At 38.2% G+C, this 21006-nt stretch overlaps 1 protein-coding gene across 1 annotated transcript in view; it reads right to left on the bottom strand.

Annotated features, from left to right (window-relative positions):
• LOC132000847 (cytosolic carboxypeptidase 6) overlaps window positions 1–21006 on the bottom strand; it is a 747331-nt gene that overhangs the window by 485840 nt on the left and 240485 nt on the right. Inside the window, exon 2 of the mRNA XM_059374673.1 lies at window positions 9133–9349. Coding sequence (XP_059230656.1) covers window positions 9133–9349 — 217 coding nt within the window. The remainder of the gene's footprint in view (window positions 1–9132; window positions 9350–21006) is intronic.

The following is a 21006-nucleotide window of genomic DNA, read 5'->3' on the forward strand; positions in this document are numbered from 1 at the left end:
TGTAAACCCTTGTTACATTTCTAGAGATCTAGCATTCAGAACAAGAGAGGCAATAGTCCTATTCTGCTGTAGAAGGCTTATATTGCCTATAAAATTTTATATTCAGTTCTGATATTTTATAAAGGAGGTTAACAACATAGATTATGTCCAGAGAACAACAAAGAAGGCACAAAGTTTAGAAACCACAGAATTTGCAGAAATGTACAATTATGGGGGCAGAGGAGGAAAAAAGGGACTAGCCTGTAGAGGACTCAGGAGGGGGTGTGGTCACTGGCTTGTTATCTTTGCAGACCTGTCCTGGGGCTATAGGAGCAAGTATGTGCTTTGAAGTAGACCCAGAGGGTGGAGCTAGAGTCAAGGAGAGAGGTTACAGGGAGGTGCTCTTTCTGGGAATGCTGAACTTTTTTCTCTTTGAAACGGGGCTCAGGCTGCCTCAAAAAATATGTGAGCAGAGGCTGAAAAGTCGAATTTCTGGAATGTTAAGAGAAGATACTGGTCTATACAATTTGGGTCCTTGCCCATAGAGGTTCCTAATATATTTGCTAAATTTGAATGTGAACCCTATAGTCTTCGCCAACTCTAGAGATTGTGTGAGATCTTAATTAAGGTCAGAAAGACCAGCTTTTTAGGCATTTCTATGGCATTCTCATTTTTATTTATTTTTTAATTTTTTAAAAAATATTTTATTTATTTATTTGACAGAGAGAGAGAGAGATCACAAGTAGGCAGAAAGGCAGGCAGACGAGAGGGAGAAGCAGGCTCCCCGCAGAGCAGAGAGCCTGATGTGGGGCTCGATCCCAGGACCCCAAGATGAAGGCAGAGGCTTAGCCCGCTGAGCCATCCAGGTGCCCTTCATTTTTATACATGGTGTCGTGGTGGTAATTTTCCTTTAGGTACTTTTGACAAACAGTTATCTCTGTCTATAGGAGGAAAAAAAGGCAGCTGGAAAGGCAGGGAGATCTGCTGTCACCAGTAAGTACAGCCTGGAAATGGAAGAGTTAAATGCCACAATGATCATGATCCTTCCAGCTTGGTTCCTCACTGTCCTCAGGATAAAATCCAAATTCTTTAGGTTGGTATTCAAGGCACTCCTGGGCCCGCCTCCACCTACCTCTCCTTCTTTTTCCATTGCTAATCCTCTGTTCTTCTTAGGCTTATTGTGGGCTCTTGTCATCTGGAACCATACAAAACTGTCAGGACTTAACCATGCGTCTCAGCCTCTCTATCCATATTTTGATTCTCAGTTCAAGATACCTTTGACATAAGGCTTTGTTTCCTCCCTTGTGCCCCTTCTCTGCCCACTACTTCTATTATATCAAGTCTCCTACCATCACTGCCATTATTAGTTTTTACATCTGTGTTGCCCACACTGAATACTTCTCAGGGACAAGCGTGTTTGGTAGTCATCTTTCTGTCTCCATCACCCAGTATAGAGCCTGACAGGTAGAAGGTATTCATCAGGTATCTGTAGTATTGAAGAACGGCTTTGCATGAATTTAGTAAATGAATATATAGGTGAAAAACTTATTTCCCCATCCAGTACTGGTTTGGAGTCCATTTTTTGGAATCTGTAAAGCTTTGGCTTCAAGTTCCAACTTTATGGTATAGACAAATTAATCATCTGATTGTATCTCAGTTTTTAAAAATGGAAATGGAAGAAGATAATACTAATATATCCCAGAGATTAAATTCTTCTAAGTGAACCCTTCACCCCAAAATTCATTCCCTTTCCTCATTTAATTTATAGAATATTGTCTGTCTCTTTCTACTTGAATATAAGCCCTGTGAAGACACGGATTTCTGCCTGGTTTTCACTGCTATTTCCCTAGAACCTAGACCATGCTGGTTCAATGTTAGGCATTCAATAACAGTATGAATCACATAATAGGGTTGTTGTGAGGAATCAGTGACATAATGTGTGTGATGATCATAGCATTGGACCTAGCACATGCTAAGCACTCAATAACTACCAGTATTATAAATTAAGGACAGATTAAGAGGCAACATTATAGCAGGCTGATCTCTGACTCAGAACACACAATCAGGATCTCATGAACGTTTGAGCCATAATTTATGTTGTAATTGGAAAAGATACTTGAAATAATCTGGTCTGACTTTCTGCAGCCTAAAGAGAAGTGCTTTTCTCAAAGTCAGAGAGCTAGCCAGTGCCAGAAATTAAACAGTAGTTTTCCCATATAAATGATTTTCTAGTAATCCCCTAAAATACATTATGAGATTATTTTCTTTGTTAGACACTTCCTTTTGGCAAATATCCCTAAGTAAAGGAGTGGCTTTCTATCTAATCCTATCAAAACATACACACACACACATACCATGCATGCAGAGTTAGGTGTTCATCTAAGTAGTCCAATGATGAATGAAAATAATACCATATTTTACTGTGTCTGACAGTACAAGGGTTATACAATTGAAAAACTAGTATTTGTCAATTAAAATCTACTTCTGGCTATGTTGGAGTGTATTGGTAAATCCTATTTCCAGAAAACAAATATAAAGCTGGAAAAAACTGACACAACCATTTAAGTGTTGTGGAAATTGACCAAAGACATACAACAATCTCAAAACTGTCACACTTTAAAAACTGCTAACTTTGGATAATAAGAATGAGAATCTGTGATATGCTGTGGGTGTTCCATCTCCCCCAAGCTTGGTGAATGCAGGGTTCTGCCAGGGCAGTAAGGAGGACTAGAAGTTTTTCTGTCATAGTCAAAGGGACTCAATTTGGAAAAGTGGGCAGTGCCCACACCTGGAAGTATTGTTTATGGAAACTATCATCACAGAGGTTGGCAAGTAAGGAGGGCCTGCATTTGCAGAGCTGGGACAAACACATGCCTGGCTGAGACTGGGTGCAAGCTCAGTAGAGACCTGAGAAGGCTCAAGCCAGTCACACACTCTGAACAACCCTGAAGCTGCACAAATGCTCATGGTAAACACAATACAGAAAGGAAAGTAAAAGCCAGGGCAGATTTGAAAATTGCCCAAACTTCGACTGTGTGCCCCATTCCCACACACAGATCCATTGACAGAGGAAGGAAACCTTATGGACCCAGGGTAGGTGACCACAAACTCAGCCCTGTAATAGCTGACCATTAACCTACGGAGACACAAGGTTGACTCCCTAGGAATCCAGACTTAAAAATCAGAAAGAAAAAAAGAAAAATGGAGCAGAGGCACAAGAGAAAGATACCAAGATAATTCACAAATAAAGGTCAGTCTTTTCTACAAGCAGTGCTAGAACAATTGAATATATGTAGGAAAAAAAAAATATGAGCTACACCCTTACCTCATGCCATACAAATAAAAAATAATTCAAAATCAATCACAGACTGAGATATAAGCAAAATCATAAAATTTTTTTAAAGAAACGTGGGGGAAAATCTTTGTGGTCTCCAGTTGAGCAAAGAGTTCTTAGATAAGAATCCAAAGCATGATCCATAAGACTTCAAATTTTAAAACATCAAAATTTAAAACATCTGTTCTTCAAAAGATATGGTGAAGAGAATAAACAGATAAGGCATAAGGCATAGATTAGATGTAAATATTTGCAAAGCATGTATCAGACAAAGACAGACAAAGATCTTGCATTAAGAATATATAAAGAACTCTCAAAACTCATTATAAGGACACAAATAACCCAATATTTTTAAGTGAGCAAGATTTAAACTGACACTTTATTAAAGAAGTTATGTGAACGACAAATTAGCCCATGATGAGATAACCAACATAACTAGTCATTAGGGCAACACATTTAAAATCACAATGAGATACCACTACATACCCACTAAAATGGCTAGAATAAAAAACATAGATAATTCCAAGTGTTAGCAAAAACATGGAGAAGCTATAACCCTCTCTCCTATATTTCTATTAGGAAATGGCATTACTAACATGGAACACATGTTTTTCTTTTTTTAAAATTTGACAGCTTTTTTTTTTTTTCTTCTTAGAGAGAGAGAATGAGAGGAGAGAGGTTAGCGGGAGAAGCAGACTCCCTGCTGAGCAGGGAGCCAGATGTGGGACTCCATCCTGGGACTCCAGGATCATGACCTGAGCTAAAGGCAGTCACTTAACCAACTGAGCCACCCAGGTGCCCACAGCTTTTCTTTTTTTAAATTTGAACAGGAACTTACTATATGACCCAATAATTCCACTCCTAGAAATCTACCAAAAGAAAGCAGATCACATATCCAACTCAAAGGTATGCACATGAATGCTTATAACATCATTATTCATAATAGCCCCAACTAGAGAATAAAAAAAAAAATGTGGTATGTATCTTTTCAATAGAATACTATTCAGCACTAAAAATGAACTACTGATACATGGTACACAATGGCTAAACCTCAAAAATATAATGCTAAGTGAAAGATGCTGGATGTAAATGATTTCATTTACATGAAATTTTCACATGGCAATTTTATAGTGTCAGAGAAGATCAGTAGTTTCTAGGGTTGGGAGTGGAAGTGAACATCAACAAAAGAACTTTTTGGGATGATGGAACTGTTCTAAAACAATTGTGGTGAAAGTATAAAACTCTGTAAATTTACTAAAAATCATAGAACTGTAACCTTATAATGGATAAATTATATGGCATATTAATTATACCTCAATAAAGACAAGAACAATTAAGATAACAGGAACAACAAAAAATTTTCCCATAATATATTTATTTTAAATGTCAGATTGCAGCATTGATGGATGTTCAAAGGGATTTTGTTTGGTGAGGTTAGAAGGGGCCAGTAGTGAATAATGAAATAAGATGCCATTTTGGATGACATAGTTTGTAGCAATAGTAGCTATGGACATGGTGATTAATAGTTCCAGCACTATTCAAAATCTTGCTTTCTGCCTACTTTCCCTAAGATCTGGAAGTTGGCATGTTTAGCATTCCCACTTATAATTATCCTCCCTCTAAATTGGAATAAGGATTAACTAATTATAGTTGTGTCTTCAGACACAAGCCATACCAAATACACTGGTAATGAAGAATTGTCCTGTCTGCAAAAGTATGCCAGAATGCCTTAAAGTCTCTGGCACATGCTTTGAGGTCCAACCCATAGAGTTTCCCTAAAACAGTTTGGCCAGCACAGGTATACCCTGTACTTCCATTAATTTTAATTTCTTAAAATGCTGTTTTGGATAAGGTAATCTCTTGATCTACTGAGGCTCTCAGTTGGTCCTATGTAGAAAGTGTCAGTGGTCTATCAAAACACGAAGATGTGGTGTTAGAAGCCATAGGTTTAAACTTTGTCTCTGACATGAACTAGCCATATAAATCTAGGTAAGTAATTTATCCTTTTTTTAAAAAAATATTTTATTTATTTATTTGACAGAGAGAGAGATCACAAGGAGACGGAGAGGCAGGCAGAGAGGGAGATAGAGGGAAGCAGGCTCCCCGCTGAGCAGAGAGTCCGATGTGGGACTCAATCCCAGGACCCAGAGATCATGACCTGATCCGAAGGCAGCGGCTTAATCCACTGAGCCACCCAGGCACCCCAAGTAATTCATTCTTTAGCCTTAGATTATTTATCACCCAAAACGGGATAATTTTGCCTACTCCATACAACTTTTGTGAGAAATAAGCAAGATGATATGCATAAGGTACTTGACCCCACATCTACAAGTACCCCCTCCAATTCCTTAATATGACTACTAAATCTTTCTAGAATTTCAATCTAGAAGATTATCCCAATCTTCTAGGAGGAAGATTCCCTATTCTAACCAAACCAGACTTCTAACCAATTGTCACCATGCAATGGCTGGCTGTATCCTGCTGTCTGTGCTGTCTTCTCCTCAACTCTATTTAGTATTTCTACCCATCTTGTAAGACTCAGCTTAAAGCCTATCTTCTCCCTGATGGTTTGTCTGACCATTAACTCTCTAACAACTCATGAGATCCTTAATTATATGCTTTAAAATATTACTGTTTGAATATGTCTTATTTCCTCAGGTATAGAATACATTTCTGGAAGAACACCAAGATTTGTTTTATATCCCCCAGTGCTCCTCACAAAGTCTGAAGACAGGGGTCTCAACTTGCTTCTCTCTCTCTCTCTCTCCCCCCCCCCCCCACCAGAGGAGTTCCTCAAAGAATAATTTGAAAACACCATTCAAGTCCAACTTTTTCATCTTATAGAAGAAAAACTTGTCCCCAGGAAGGGTAAGTAACATTCAAGGTCATATGAGTAATTTGGTATTAGAGCTGAAAACAAAATTCAGGCTTCTTGTGGCAGGGATATCAGGGTGTCATTCAATATCAGTTTTCCTATGTATCTATAGGATACCAATTTTTAGCTGGAAATGTGATCACCCAGAACAAAGACTTCATGTCTCATCCTTTCTTTGAGAATAGTAGATAGGAGTTCTATGAAATGAATAGAAGAGAAAGTGCTATGTAACTGTATCTTCTCCTTTCTCTCCATATCTTCTTCATCCTCTGTCTAAAACACAGATATGATGGTAAAATTCCATCCTGGATCCACACTGGATTCATTTTTCCATTCATTCAATAATCCATTTAATAGCCATTGAGTATGTGCCTACATTCTGCCTGGCATAAATCTAAGAAGGGGCTTGCGGGGATACAGGAATGAAATATACAAATCCTGCCCTTAAAATTAGAAGTCACAAGTATTGAATGAACTTATCACCATCTTAACTCATATCACAATTCACAAGTCTGGAGAACACTCATCTCAGAATTTCTCTGACAGTCTTATCTTAGATAATCTCTCTATTTCCAATAATAAATTATTGATCAATCAATATGTATTTAATATGTTCTACTTGCCTCTCTCAATTCACTCTCTGTCTTTCTCTATTTTCTCCACTGACTAGGGTTGCTTATCTGTATGGACTATATCAATGAGCTCTCTTGTCTTCTGACTTCTGGTGGGGTTGGTCAAAAAGGACCCTATTAGGAAATCAGAGGGAAGTAAGAGAATGAGTTCTATGCATTTATTTTTCTCAGCCCCCTCCCTGTGGGGTCATCTCAGGCTAACTTTATTCCTCAACTGAAGGTCACTGTTCCACTCAAGGATGCCCACTACATGGCTCTCTACTATTGGGTTCTGGTAACCATTCCTTCCCTTCACACCCTTTGAACTGTTACTAGCCCCAGGGAAATGCACTATATCCTGTGGTTTCCCTACACACAGCCCACACCTTGTAAATAGGCCATTTATTAAGCTCTCCTTGAATTATCCTAATGTGAGGCTGCCATCTGTTTCCTGCTAGCATGCTGACTAATACACCATGTGTCCCAATTTTCAATTAGAAATATATAGGTACCAGATACATATGCACCCACCAGAACCACTGTTAGGAAGACAGAGTTAAGGGAAGATATTTTGCAAAATCTTAGTGCATACTTCTGTCTATCTGAGACTACAAGAACATCATTGTGACCACTAGCTTTTAAGATCAGATTTGGCTCTCAGTACCTGAGCCATACACAAGCCTTCTTTATTTCTCTCCTCTTTTGGGGTATGCTAGACTAGACTCTACATCTTTTAAACAGCCTTGTCTTGAAAGCTTTCATTTAGAAGTGGGGCTCCCTCCTAGGTGGAACTCACTCCCTCCAATTTTCCACCAACATGTATCAGAACCTTGAGTCTAGTATTTTCTGCCAATTCCATCAGTATCCTCACTTAGGATCTTTAAAGTATTCAATATGCCTATTTTAGGGGCACAGCCCACAATTCTTAAAGAGAGAAACATAAAAACAATTAATCACCTGCTTATTCATTATAAGTAACTGATGTATCATTGACCACAGAGAACAATAGTAGGCAGAACAATGCACACCTTTCCCAAAATGTGCAAGTCCTAATCCCAGAAAACTATGAATATGTTACTTTATATGACAAAAGAGACTTTACCAAAGTGACTAAGTTAAAGATCTTTAGATGGAGATATTATCCTGGATTATCTGGATGAGCCCAACATAATCACAAAGGTCCTTATAAATAAGTCAAGCAGAAAGAGTCAATTATCATATGGTTTCACTTATTTGTGGAGCATAACAAATAGCATGGAGGACATGGGGAGATAGAGAGGAGAAGGGAGTTGGGGGAAATTGGAAGGGGAGGTGAACCATGAGAGACTATGGACTCTGAAAAACAGTCTGAAGGTTTTGAAGGGGCGGGGGGTGGGAGGTTGGGGGAACCAGGTGGTGGGTATTATAGAGGGCACAGATTGCATGGAGCACTGGGTGTGGTACAAAAACAATGAATGCTGTTATGCTGAAAATAAATTAATGAATTAAAAAAATAATATTCAATTAAAAAAAAAAAAAGAGGGAGGCAGGAGATTCAGTGTCAGAGTGCTGCATCATGAGAAAGACTTGACCAACCATTGCTGGCTTTGAAGATGGAAGGGAACTACAAGCTAAGAAATGCAAATAGCCTCTAGAAGCTGGAAAGAACAGGGAAATAAATTCTCTCCTGGAACCTCCAAAAGGAATGTAGACCTGCTGATACCTTGATTTTAGCCCAGTGCGACCAATTTCAGACTTCTCCTGAACTATAAAATAATAAATTTGTGTTTGTGGTAAGTCACCAAGTTCATGGCAATTTGTTATGCAAGCAATAGGAAACTAATACAGACTGTAAGACTGAAATCTCCAGACCCAGAGAACTAAACCTGGGAAGGAAGAAAGATTGGGAACTGATGGAGGACAATGATGGAACATGTCGTGGGCAGTATAGCCAAATTGCACACCACTTGTTAATCTGCACTGAAGGCAAGCTGAATTCATTAAAACACAAACATATTTTAATGAATTTTTTTTATCTCAGAGGCTCACACTCATAAAATGCTTTCATGCCTTTAACATGCCTGTGATACCTGGTAGGAGCCTCCTTGTTTTCTCACCAGAGTTTTTGTATCTTGTTAGAAAGTCTTGTCAGCTTAAATTCAGAACAAGCATCTGTCTCATATCTTATTCTGTGACTTACTGTTGGCCACAGAGGCAAAGAATGGCACAGTAAAAATAATCATTCTTAAAAGTTGTAGAGCACCTACAAAGCATCAATATCCATTGTCTGCATTCTATTAAAACCCACTGCTAAGCTCCTACCCCAAGGCTGCCTGTTTCTGAGTAGGCCTTACCACGCTCTGACCCAGCTGCTCCCGAAAGAAGTAATCCATGTTTCTCTTTTGCAGGTTGTCAAGGTAATGCTGAAAGCGCGTGTATGTATATGGATAGCAGTAAGCAAACTGGTAAATATCTTCTTCTCGGTCAAAACAAAATGCAAAGGACATCACGTAATTCTTCCTATGGTCCGGGCACCGGTAGTAGTAAACATTTTTAGGTGGCAGCCTTTGCCTGAAGATACAAACAAAAAAATGTGGGCATATCAGATAATCATTTAAGCTTCAAAAGGTAATAAACAGAAAAAGAAAAACTATAACATCAAGAACTCCATGTGGTACCTGGGAACAACGATCATACTATCTATGGTCAAAAAGAGACCAGGATTTGGCAGCACTTTGTTCAAATTCCAGCCCTATCCTTTATTAGCTGTTTGGACAATGCAAAGTTAAACAAAGATTTTAGTCATTGTTTACTCTTATTTTGAGCACTTATTCTATGCCTAGGCATTGTACTAGATTCTTGAGGTATAATGGTAAGTAAGATAGGCAACACGTTTGTCCTCACGGAATCTATACTCTTGTGGGGAAGCAGGCAATGAAATATTAACAATAATACACAATATAGTTACAGATTCTTTTTAAAAAATTTTTAAATTAATTTCCCTTTTAAAAAAATGTATTTCTTTTCAGCATAACAGAATTCATTGTTTATGCACCACACCCAGTGCTCCATGCAATATGTGCCCTCCTTAATACCCACCACCTGGTTCCCCCAACCTCCCACCCCCTGCCCCTTCAAAACCCTTAGATTGTTTTTCAGAGTCCACAGTCTCTCATGGTTCACCTCCCCTTCCAATTTCCCTCAACTCCCTTCTCCTCTCCATCTCCCCATGTCCTCCATGCTATTTGTTATGTTCCACAAATAAGTGAAACCATATGATAATTGACTCTCTCTGCTTGACTTATTTCACTCAGCATAATCTCTTCCAGTTCCATCCATGTTGCTACAAAAGTTGGGTATTCATCCTTTCTGATGGAGGCATAATACTCCATAGTGTATATGGACCACATCTTCCTTATCCATTTGTCCATTGAAGGGCATCTTGGTTCTTTCCACAGTTTGGTGACCGTGGCCATTGCTGTTATAAACATTGGGGTACAGATGGCCCTTCTTTTCACTACATCTGTATCTTTGGGGTAAATACCCAGTAGTGCAATGGCAGGGACATAGGGAAGCTTTATTTTTAATTTTTTTTTTAAAGATTTTATTTATTTATCAGAGAAAGAGAGGGGGAGAGAGCGAGCACAGGCAGACAGAATGGCAGGCAGAGGTAGAGGGAGAAGCAGGTTCCCTGCTGAGCAAGGAGCCCGATGTGGGACTCGATCCCAGGACGCTGGGATCATGACCTGAGCCGAAGGCAGCTGCTTAACCAACTGAGCCACCCAGGCGTCCCTATTTTTAATTTCTTAAGGAATCTTCACACTGTTCTCCAAAAAGGCTGCACCAACTTGCATTCCCACCAACAGTGTAAGAGGGTTCCCCTTTCTCCACATCCTCTCCAACACATGTTGTTTCCTGTCTTGCTAATTTTGGACATTCTAACTGGTGTAAGGTGGTATCTCCAGAATCTATAAAGAACTTAGCAAACTCAATGTGGTTTTAATTTGAATCTCCCTGAGGGCTAGTGATGATGAACATTTTTTCATGTGTCTGATAGCCATTTGTATGTTTCATTGGAGAAGTGTCTGTTCATGTCTTCTGCCCATTTTTAAAAAAAAAAGATTGTTTATTTATTTGACAAAGAGATCACAAGCAGTCTCCCTGCTGAGCAGAGAGCCCAATCCCAGGACCCTGAGATCATGACCTAAGCTGAAAGCAGAAGCTTAACCCACTGAGCCACCCAGGCACCCCACAGTTACAGACTCTTGAGGACAACTAAAGACTATGATATTATGCTGAAATAAATAGGGGAGGCCTACTTTTCCTAGGGAAGTCAGGTTTTTGTGCTATAAGGCTAGTTCAGACCTTCTTAAAATAAGCTAATATGCATTGTAAGTATTGAAGGGGGAGGAAAGAATATTCAGCATTTCTTTAAATTGTTATTATTGTTTTTCTACAGAGCATTCCATGACACTAATTTTCCACAGAAGCACTTTGGGAAATACTGCTTCAAATATACTGTGTAGGCAATTTTGCTAAGTCATCACGCTCATTCTTTAATAAGGAACTCTGAAACATATACATGAGAAAAGGCAAAATGTTCCAGTCATAATTCCCATAACTTCTTTACATTCATTCACACCATAGGGTCACTGTACTCTCTCATGCTGTATGACATCCAAATTACTCACATTGTTTTCCTACAATGAATGTCTCTCATTTCTGTGCCTTCAAAATCCTGTTAATCTTAGAAAACCCATCTCAAACTCTGTCTTTTCTATGGTTATCCACTAACAATTCCAGGCCCATTCAGCTCCCACATTTTTCAGTAATTCTTGCTTCTTTATTGATGTCTTCTTAAGTCTTATTCACTAGGATCAGTTTGGAAGCTCCTTAGATGCAGGTATTTTTCTGAGGGTTACTGGCAGGGTGGATGAAGGATGCAAGGCTCATCTTTAGGGGCTTGGCATTCAACTGAGAAGGCATGAGACACAGGAGGATGTAGAGGACAGTGGGAGGAGGAGGGTGTAAGTGATGAGGTTGAGAAAAAACATTGGTGGTGGCTCCAGGTACAGTAGCCTGTTACTGAAAGAAAATTGTTAAGAGCTCCCAGAGCATTAGAACATGCAGTTTGTTGAAGAATCTTGCTTCTACCTTGGTGTCTTTCTGAGGCTGCCTAAGTAGCCTGGGTGAGCAGTAAGGCTATGGGCTTCCTGTGAAAGAGAAGAGGTTGCCAAGATACTAATTCTGTACATACATCTGCTTGAATTTCTTGCCTGTAGCCCTGGATCTTGTGAATCTCACCCAAACATTAAGTGAAAAGCAGAGAGAGGAAGAAGACAAAAAATTAAGGACGGAAAAAAGGAAAAGAAGGATTGAGAGAAGAATGAGAGAAAAGAGAAAGGAAGGAATGAACAGAACATGCACAATATGTGGTCATATCAGTATTGGTTGTTTTTGGGGCTCATTCAGTACCTCATTTAATTCTCATAACTATTTGGTCAAGATAGGTATTGTCCTACTTTGCAGATGTGGTCATGGAGACTCATAAAAGTCAAGGAACTCACTCACAATCTCAAGCAAGAAAATGATAGAACTGAGACTCAAATTTGTTTCTGATTCCAAATCCAGTACCTAGAACACTCCTCCATAATCCCTTTTGATAAATTATGAACTTCTGGCATTCCAGATATGTGTGTGTGTAAAATCCAGGTGGCAAGAGAGAACAAGTAAAATGCTGGGACTGAAAGGAATTCATCATGGCTGAAGTACAAAGAGTGAGAAAGAAAATCACAGGAAAATGTGTCTGAAGAGGAAGGCAGAAGCTAGACCAGAAAGGGGTTTTATAAAAGCCCCTTGAAAGGGGTACCTTTCAAGTTAGTGAAAGAGGTTAACTATCATGACTGTGTCAGTCCATAGAATCAATGATAGTGGTCAGAAGGACAGAAGGTTAGTAGCTACACAGGTGTAGAAAACAAGACAGATTTGACTATATTAGAAAAAAGTGGTTGAAGTGATGGGACATAAAGTCTGATAATGGTTGAGAACCTGAATGTGCTGAGGAGGGCAGAGCAGTATAGAGAAGAGCCTAAACAAAAAAGGAAAGGGCTTTGCACATAAATGTCAGTGGTAGTATCAAAGGCTGTCTACGGATGTCCTTGGGCCCATCAACAGAATCCATTTGCCTCCTACTCCCACAGCCATCACAAATAAATACACAGGTAACAACAATCTTCTTGTAATATAAATATAACTTTAAGACAAGCCCTCCTAGGCACTCCTCCTTTCTAAAGAGATTGCTACCTTTCCTGTTTTGAAATGCTGGGGCTACCCATGATGAGATAGAGAAATAAGGGCCTGGAAGGTGCATGGGGAGTTAAGCGAAAAGTCATCTTCTCCTTATATTTCTGTACATGAAGTAAGAGAATGAGAAGCTCTTCAGAGGGTAATGGGGGGAATAATGACCTCCATACCAGGTCTTACTTCATTGTTTAAGTATCATGCACCAAGCATTTTTGATTAAGAGAACAGGTAAAGGAAGCAATGGACTAAAAGACTGAGAAATGAGATTACTAACCATAAAACTGAGTTTCAGAGGAAAGGGGGGGAAAGTTCTGGATAGAGAAAGGAACAGTGGAAAACCAAGATCAGACCAGTGCAGATGAGGCTATGGAAATAATAGGTAATGGTATACATGTGTGATATGATTCAAAATGTAGGAGTGTGAGGCTGGTGGAATAACTTAGTCTCAGTGTTCCAGATTTACATTCAAGAAGAATGCCAATTGAAAGTGGCCTGAAGGTCTCTCAACAATGGTCTGTGATACTGGCTTCAGGCCCTGGCTCACAGATCTGAGCACAAGGTGAACATGTCTTCACATGCTAGTGATTCCTACAGTGATAGGCCCCTCAGGTTATGATGCTGATGCTCTCAACTCCTCAGTAACTAGTACATCTGATCAGGGTCCATGCTTCAAATTCAATCACCCCAGTTTTTCTCTTATTCTAGCTAAGTTTAGCAACTTGACTCTGAGAGCCTGCCATCTCCACCAAATTTGATTATGTGATATCAAGAGAATTCATCTAATGCCTGCAGCTGTCTCAGCTCCTCTCCTGAGTGGTTCAGATGCCTAACCTGATTTGCAGACAGAGTGGAGGTAATGGGCCCTGGGGTAATCATTCAAGGAAGGCAAGATGCTGCTCAGGGCTTAGATTTTCTAGACTCTGCTAAGAATATAAATAAAAATCTATTTGAGAAGAGCTCAGTAGGTCAAATTCATGAGGAATTATTTATTTATTTATTTATTTATTTATTTTTATTTTCATGAAGACTTTCAAGTAACACAAAGAAGAGAGGAAAATAAAGCTGAGACTAAGTAGGAAAAATGTCTCTCTCATTTGTAATGCACTTCAGGTTTTTCTCTTATTTTGCTTATTACATTTTTACTATGTCTTAGGCATCATGTTAAATGTTTCATATGCATTATCATTTGAACTTCACAATAACCCCATGAGCCAGGGTTTATTAACATCTCCTTTACACAGACAAGAAAACTGAAGGTCAGAAAGTTTAAAAAAAAAAAAATTCCCTGAAGTGGCAGGGTTAGTAATCCACAGAGCTTGCATTAGACTCCAAGTCTTTGCTCATAATCCCTATGGTAATATGCCACCCTCCTTTTTCCCCTTGCCATCCAGATCATAGCCTTATTTCTGCTTCCAGAAAAATCTGCTCTCACAGTACTCTCTTGCTAAAGACTCTTCAAACCACTCCCTATCTATATATTCTGGTTTAGCCCACAAGGCTTCCCGAGATCTCTCTGTGATCTGGTATCATTAGCCAGTTCTTCCTCCTTGAACACTTTGTGTCATTCATACTGAGCTACTCACAACTCCCTAACACAATTTTATGCCATTCCTCTCACACCTCTATGGGATCTCTTCGTGTTCGATCTTTTTTCCATTTGGACTGCCTTCCTTGCCATCTTACCTACTTGGTGAACTGCTACTCATAGATGTGGCATAAGGTAGATTGTCAAGGCCAAAATAATTTTTAAATGAACTAGTTAAATGATGGACAAAAGAATGTATAAGTAAATGTTTATCCTTTAACATACTCCTCTGAATCCTCTGACCATTAAATTTTCATTAATTTTTCTTTACTTTAACATATATTAAAATAAATTTAATAACTTGGTATGTCCCTTAACAATGAACACCAAAAGTAAATGGAGATGTCTTCAAAGAAAGGGTAGGCTCTTTGAAGACAAGAAGTATGTCACATTTTCCCTCTCTTTCTCACTAAAATGGCACATAGAAGTTAACAATACTTGCTTATTTTAATAAGTTATAATGGAATGAAAAGAAGACTCATCTCTGAAGAAAAATGGTAGACATCATAAGAAGGTAGTTTTAGCTCAGTATGGACTCTCTTTAGCATTCAAGTGAAGGAAAAGTAGAAAGGCCCATGTAACATGGCAAGCTTTATGGGATCCCATAAAATAATTTCTTATACTTGATGTTAGGTGAGACAAGGCAGGTTTCTGATTCCATTTAATACAGCTAGTCTGAGGTATCAGTGAAAACAATACAACAAATATGATAATAGTTGTTACAGTTATAATTCCTAATATGTATACATGTCATTGAACATGTATATAATTTAAATACATTACGATGCATTAAGTCTTTTAATCCTCACAACCATCTCCTGAGGCTATTCCTATTATCCCAATGACAGGATGAAAATGAGATGGGGTCAAGAATGCTTGTTCTTAAGAAGAAATTTGTCCATGACTCCCCAGAAGACTTCATAAAGGAAACAGTTCAACATTTGATCCTGCCAGAGATACAGAGATTCAAGACCTGGAGCATGTGCTCTCAGGGCCTAGAAGCTAAAGGCTGATCCAGTTCTTGGAAAAAACTATCATCCTGGCTCCATACTGACAACTGAAAAGGGCATCCACATATGTGAGGGGACCCTATAACTCACATCCTCAGATCTAGTCATGCATGCACATGTGAGTGAGCAAAACACACACACATACACACACATGCATGTACATACTGAACACATTCACAGTCATACTTCATACTGTATACACCTCTCCATTATGGCCTCTTTTTCATTATATCAATTTGAAATATACCTTTCTCCACCATTAGATTGAACCCCCCGCCCTCTAGAGCAGGGATAATATATTATTCATCTCTAGTTCTTCAGGATCTGTGCAGGGCTTTGCATAGATGTTCTTGAAAATGCTTATGAATTGGGTAAATGAATATATTTGTGAATGAATTTTAAGGGATTAACAAACTAGAATAAAAAATTTCAGCCATACCAATATATGTATATTGTACTCTCTCCATGTGAAACCAAGTTATGCCCTGATTATATTAGATTCTCACAAATCTCATGCCTTTAAAATGCTTTTCCTTCTCTCTGCAATTACCATTCCCATATTTTTCTACATAGAACTTCCCTATGTAGAGGAGTGATACCCAGGCTCAAATGACATTTCCTTTTTGAAAGTTTTGTCAGCAACTTCATGAACTAATTGCTTTAAATGCTAATTTAAATTAATTAATTTAAATTAATATAGATACTACTGTATTTCTGATTCATCTCAAAATCCATAGCACTTAGCCCTGAAGAGGAGCTCAAAGCATATTTGTTGAATGAATGAATGAATGAGTGAATTTATGACTTAATGAATGAATGAATGATTCCTTCCCATTTACCATCCTCTCTGCCTTCTCTTCAAACTATCAGTCAAATTCCCAGTGCATCATTTTAGAGGTTAGCAGAACACAGAGGAAGAGAAGAAACTCAGGACCTAATGGAATACACAGGGCTCTCTAGCAACAGCATTCTCTGCCCTCCTCAAAAACCCTGAATGACAGGAGCACTAATTTCCTCTTTAATCTAGCAGAAAAATATGGATATGGATAGATGAGTCCCAATCCCACATTCTTTCTAGACACCAGAAACATTTTTTCTTCATATTAGCATAAAGGAAAATAATCATCATTTTTTTTAGATTGTAAATTCTAAAGGAGGTATGCAAACCAAAGTCATTCAATACTAATAATATAATACTATACATAATATAATACTAATAATGAGCTACCTATTTGATGTACTATCTAACTGATAAACACATATTCTCCACACCACACCAAGGCTGTGCTTATTGAAACTCAGCCAACAATTGCAATTGCAAAAATACTCTTCATTTTCCTTCTTGATTGACCCAGGGGTGGAAAGCAACCTGGCATCCAGTTTTTCCAGGTATATATGAAATTAAGTAAGATTTTGTCCCTCTTCCTTTCTTAACAGCAGCTGAATCTCTGGTCTGTCATCCATGCTAACATGTGGCCTATAGTTACTTTTAGCTGGAATAACCTAGACAACCACCTGGCTTGAGCCAATGGAGCAGGTGGCATGGATGCTCACATTATAAATCCGCCCTTCCTAGGCAAACAGGACCCTCTCCTAATTCCAAACCTATCTTCCCCCAAATAATTATAATGGTGCTCCTGTCACCATCATATCTATTCATATCTCTCTCCACACTTTGTCACAGCTAATCTCTTGGTGAGTCACAGGGATGGGGAGAAAGAGAAAGTGAGGGAGTGCTCAGCTACAGGCAACACATTTTTTACACCCAGTGTCTAATCAGATTACCATCTTATCAGAGGCTGATGGGCACTAGTAGTGGGAGGAGAGAGACAGAGCTACAGATTGCCAGCTGAATTTTTGATAACAAAAAGACACTGCTCGATTCTTGAATTAACCTTTTGGTCCTACACACTCTATTGTTTATTTTTTGCAGTTTATTTTATATGTAGGGTTTTTATTTATTTATTTATTTATTTATTTTTGTCTGTGCCTTCTGGAGAAGGACACCCACACACTGTGGCAGCAGCTGTTTCTATTAATTCCAAGCCATTAAAAAATTAAAATTAAACCCAATTACTTTGGCTGGTTTAGAACTGGGGAATAGCTGAGACTGATTATTTCCCCTAGTCATGGACAGCAACAATATTCCTATCTACACGTGGCTGCTGGCAGGACAGTAATGTAGCCAGAAATTCCAGGGACAGGCTCTCCATGCAAGGAGAGACTCTAAGTCATGTATTCTTTTTTTTTGGTTTTTTTTTAAGATTTTATTTATTTATTTGACAGAGAGAGATCACAAGTAGGCAGAGAGGCAGGCAGAGAGAGAGAGAGAGGAGGAAACAGGCTCCCTGACGAGCAGAGAGCCCGATGTGGGACTCGATCCCAGGACCCTGAGATCATGACCTGAGCCGAAGGCAGCGGCTTAACCCACTGAGCCACCCAGGTGCCCTAAGTCATGTATTCTATCTTCTCTATTCAAGATGCCTGAGAGGAAGCAAGAAGACACTAGACAAGATACTAGGATTGTTATAGTTCTTGGGAAGGACCCTTCCTCTCTTTGTGCCTCAGTATAAAATGTGGATACTAAAATGTATCCTATATCCCTTTTATGGCTGTTATGACTCTTAAATGTAGAGGACTCTGCATTCAAAACTATCATTTCCTGGGATACAGGATGGTGTATGAGGCAATATCAAAGTTCTGGGTGCTTTGGGATGGGGTGGTAGGCTACAGCTCAATGGTTCATGCTGGCACTGAAGTTTTATATCGGTTACTTTGTTACTGCATCATGGGCAGAAATACAATAAGGGTTCCTGGTGTGAGATCCCTAAATTAGCATCTCCTTGTAATCTGCTTGCATGGGGCCTAGTGTATAGAAGGCACTCAATAAGTATTTTGAATGAATGAATAAATAAGTTAGCCAGAGCTGAGTTTTGATTAAACAGAGAACTATGTTCACTTCCAGCTGTGAATGCCTTTTAGAAATATAGTCATAGTGCAACAGAAAGAATGCAGGCTTGGGCTCTATTCTACTTCCATTACTTAACAGTCAGGTAGCCTTGGCTCTGGGTTTCCACATCTATAAGATGAAAATAATATCTAGCTCATGGATTTGTTTTGAGGATTAGAGATGAAATTTGTACCTGATATGTAACAGTTGCTGAGGAATGGTAGCTGATAATCACTATGCTCTGTAGGATGGATAGTTGGCATCATATTATCTCTTTGTTCAGAATAATGAATTACAAATTCACACCAAGTGTCCTTAGGGTATGAAAGGGACAGAAAATGTGGGGTAGGGGACAAAGGAGTAAGTGACAAGGGATAGAGAACCATTTAAACATACGGTTAAGGAAGAAAAGCAGCGACACCCTGTTTCTTTTCTTGACCCTTCCCATACCCAATATAACCAACACCTCTCTTTATTTATTTATTTATTTATTTGATTATTTTTTTTCCAACACCTCTCTTTTAAAGAGGTATACTGTCTGATAAAACTACCTGTGTCTGTATGGTTACAGGGAGGCAGTTAACTTTCATGCCACAGATGGTGGTGGGAGAAATATTCAAAGGTGGTGCCCCTGCTGACAGCTTGCTATACCAGCCAACCATCCATGCAGCAACCAGATGAATGGAGCTTTCAGGTCACCAGCTGGGTGGACTGATAGGACATGTGTAAAATTATAGGTTAGGGGAATGTGGAATATGTTTGGGAAATAGAAACTGAGCATTCCTTCTTATAGAGAATAGTTTAATAGCTTTTGGCATCATGTAGTGTAAATCTAAAATGATTTACTGAATTTTTTGGTTACTCTTAAAAAAAAAAAAAATCACAATAAATCCTTTCACCAGCAATGAGCCTCCAAAATACGGAAGTGCATGTTTTAAGAAAGTTAAGTGCTAGCTTTTCATTTCTCATGAAATTTAGTAATGAACATGTAACTTGTATAAGATGTTTGTTGGTATTTATTATCCACTGTAGGGGGTGTACTGATAACATGACCACATAAAAACCAGAGAACATAAATCTGCTGAAGCAACGTCAGCATCTACTTGATTTAACAGTTATTTTAAGAAAACTTGTGCCCAAAGACTATAATTTATACACATAAAAGCAGGAGCATAGAAGAAAAATGATTGAGATTATTTTAGAACAGTCCATGTACTATAAATGAAAACCTACACTTCGGAGTGATGTGTAGTATCACTTTTATTTAGAGTACATGACTGTTCTTCTAAAATAATTTCAATTAGTTTTAATTCCAAGTCTTCTTGTATATAAAGTGGTAGCCATTAATGTCTTTTCACTATTAGCAGAACTAAAACCAGCAGTTTTAAATCAGTGTCATCAGATATTTCAAATAGAAAATAATTATCTTAATTCCAGTGTAATATAATTACTTTCAGCCAATTCATGGAATCAAAGTACAGTTTTTCTAAATTCATTCTGTTGAAGGTAAAATACTGTCTTAGTGGTAATGTTCTTGCTAACTCAGTAAAATAAAAAGTGAGCACTAAAGATAAATTACTTATTTTTTCACTACAATAATATATGAATTTTAGTCAAAGCCATATACTTGTTAAATCAACAAACCTATTGAGTTGAAATTTATTTTGGTTTGCGGTATCTAAATAAATCATAATTGTATCCAAACAAGCTTCTATTTTCTACCTTCAAAATAGGAAATATAGTTCTCAAAATTTACACAAAGCAAGTGAACAATACAATTTTTATGAAGTTAATTGTAAACCACAAACACAATTTTTTTTTTCATGGAGGCAGACCATGCTTATTTTATTTACTGTCTGCCATCAATAGGATTTTAGAGATTTTGAGCCTTTAATAAGCTGGTGTGTTAATCAACATTGATTTTGCTTTTTTGTTGTTGTTGTTAATGAGACCTTTAAATTTTGTTAATGAGGTCTCTAAATGGGAAAAAAATTAGGTTGCATTTTGTTCAAAATCAACTGGAAATTTCTAATCAAATATTCAACAAATGAAGTACCAAAGTATTTCAGCTTTTAAAGCTTTTATCAAATTGCAACTACTGAAAACAAAGCTTGCAAACAAGAAGACATGACATTTATCTCTACAAAAGCATGGGAGGAACTGCATAAATTAAATGATGAAAGCACAACTGGAATACAAGATTGAATTTTGAAATTCAATGATTATACTTTGCGATAACTTACTTTAGGAGGAGAATTTTGTGATGAAGCTCCTATTTTTAATTGGAAATTTACACAATATATTGTGCCAGAGTAGTATGAAATTGAGAAGGCCTACAATTTTGCAGCATCTGTATTTGATGAAATTTAAGAGTCAAGAA

Source organism: Mustela nigripes, chromosome 14 (assembly GCF_022355385.1).
Source record: "Mustela nigripes isolate SB6536 chromosome 14, MUSNIG.SB6536, whole genome shotgun sequence".
Lineage (NCBI taxonomy): Eukaryota > Metazoa > Chordata > Mammalia > Carnivora > Mustelidae > Mustela > Mustela nigripes.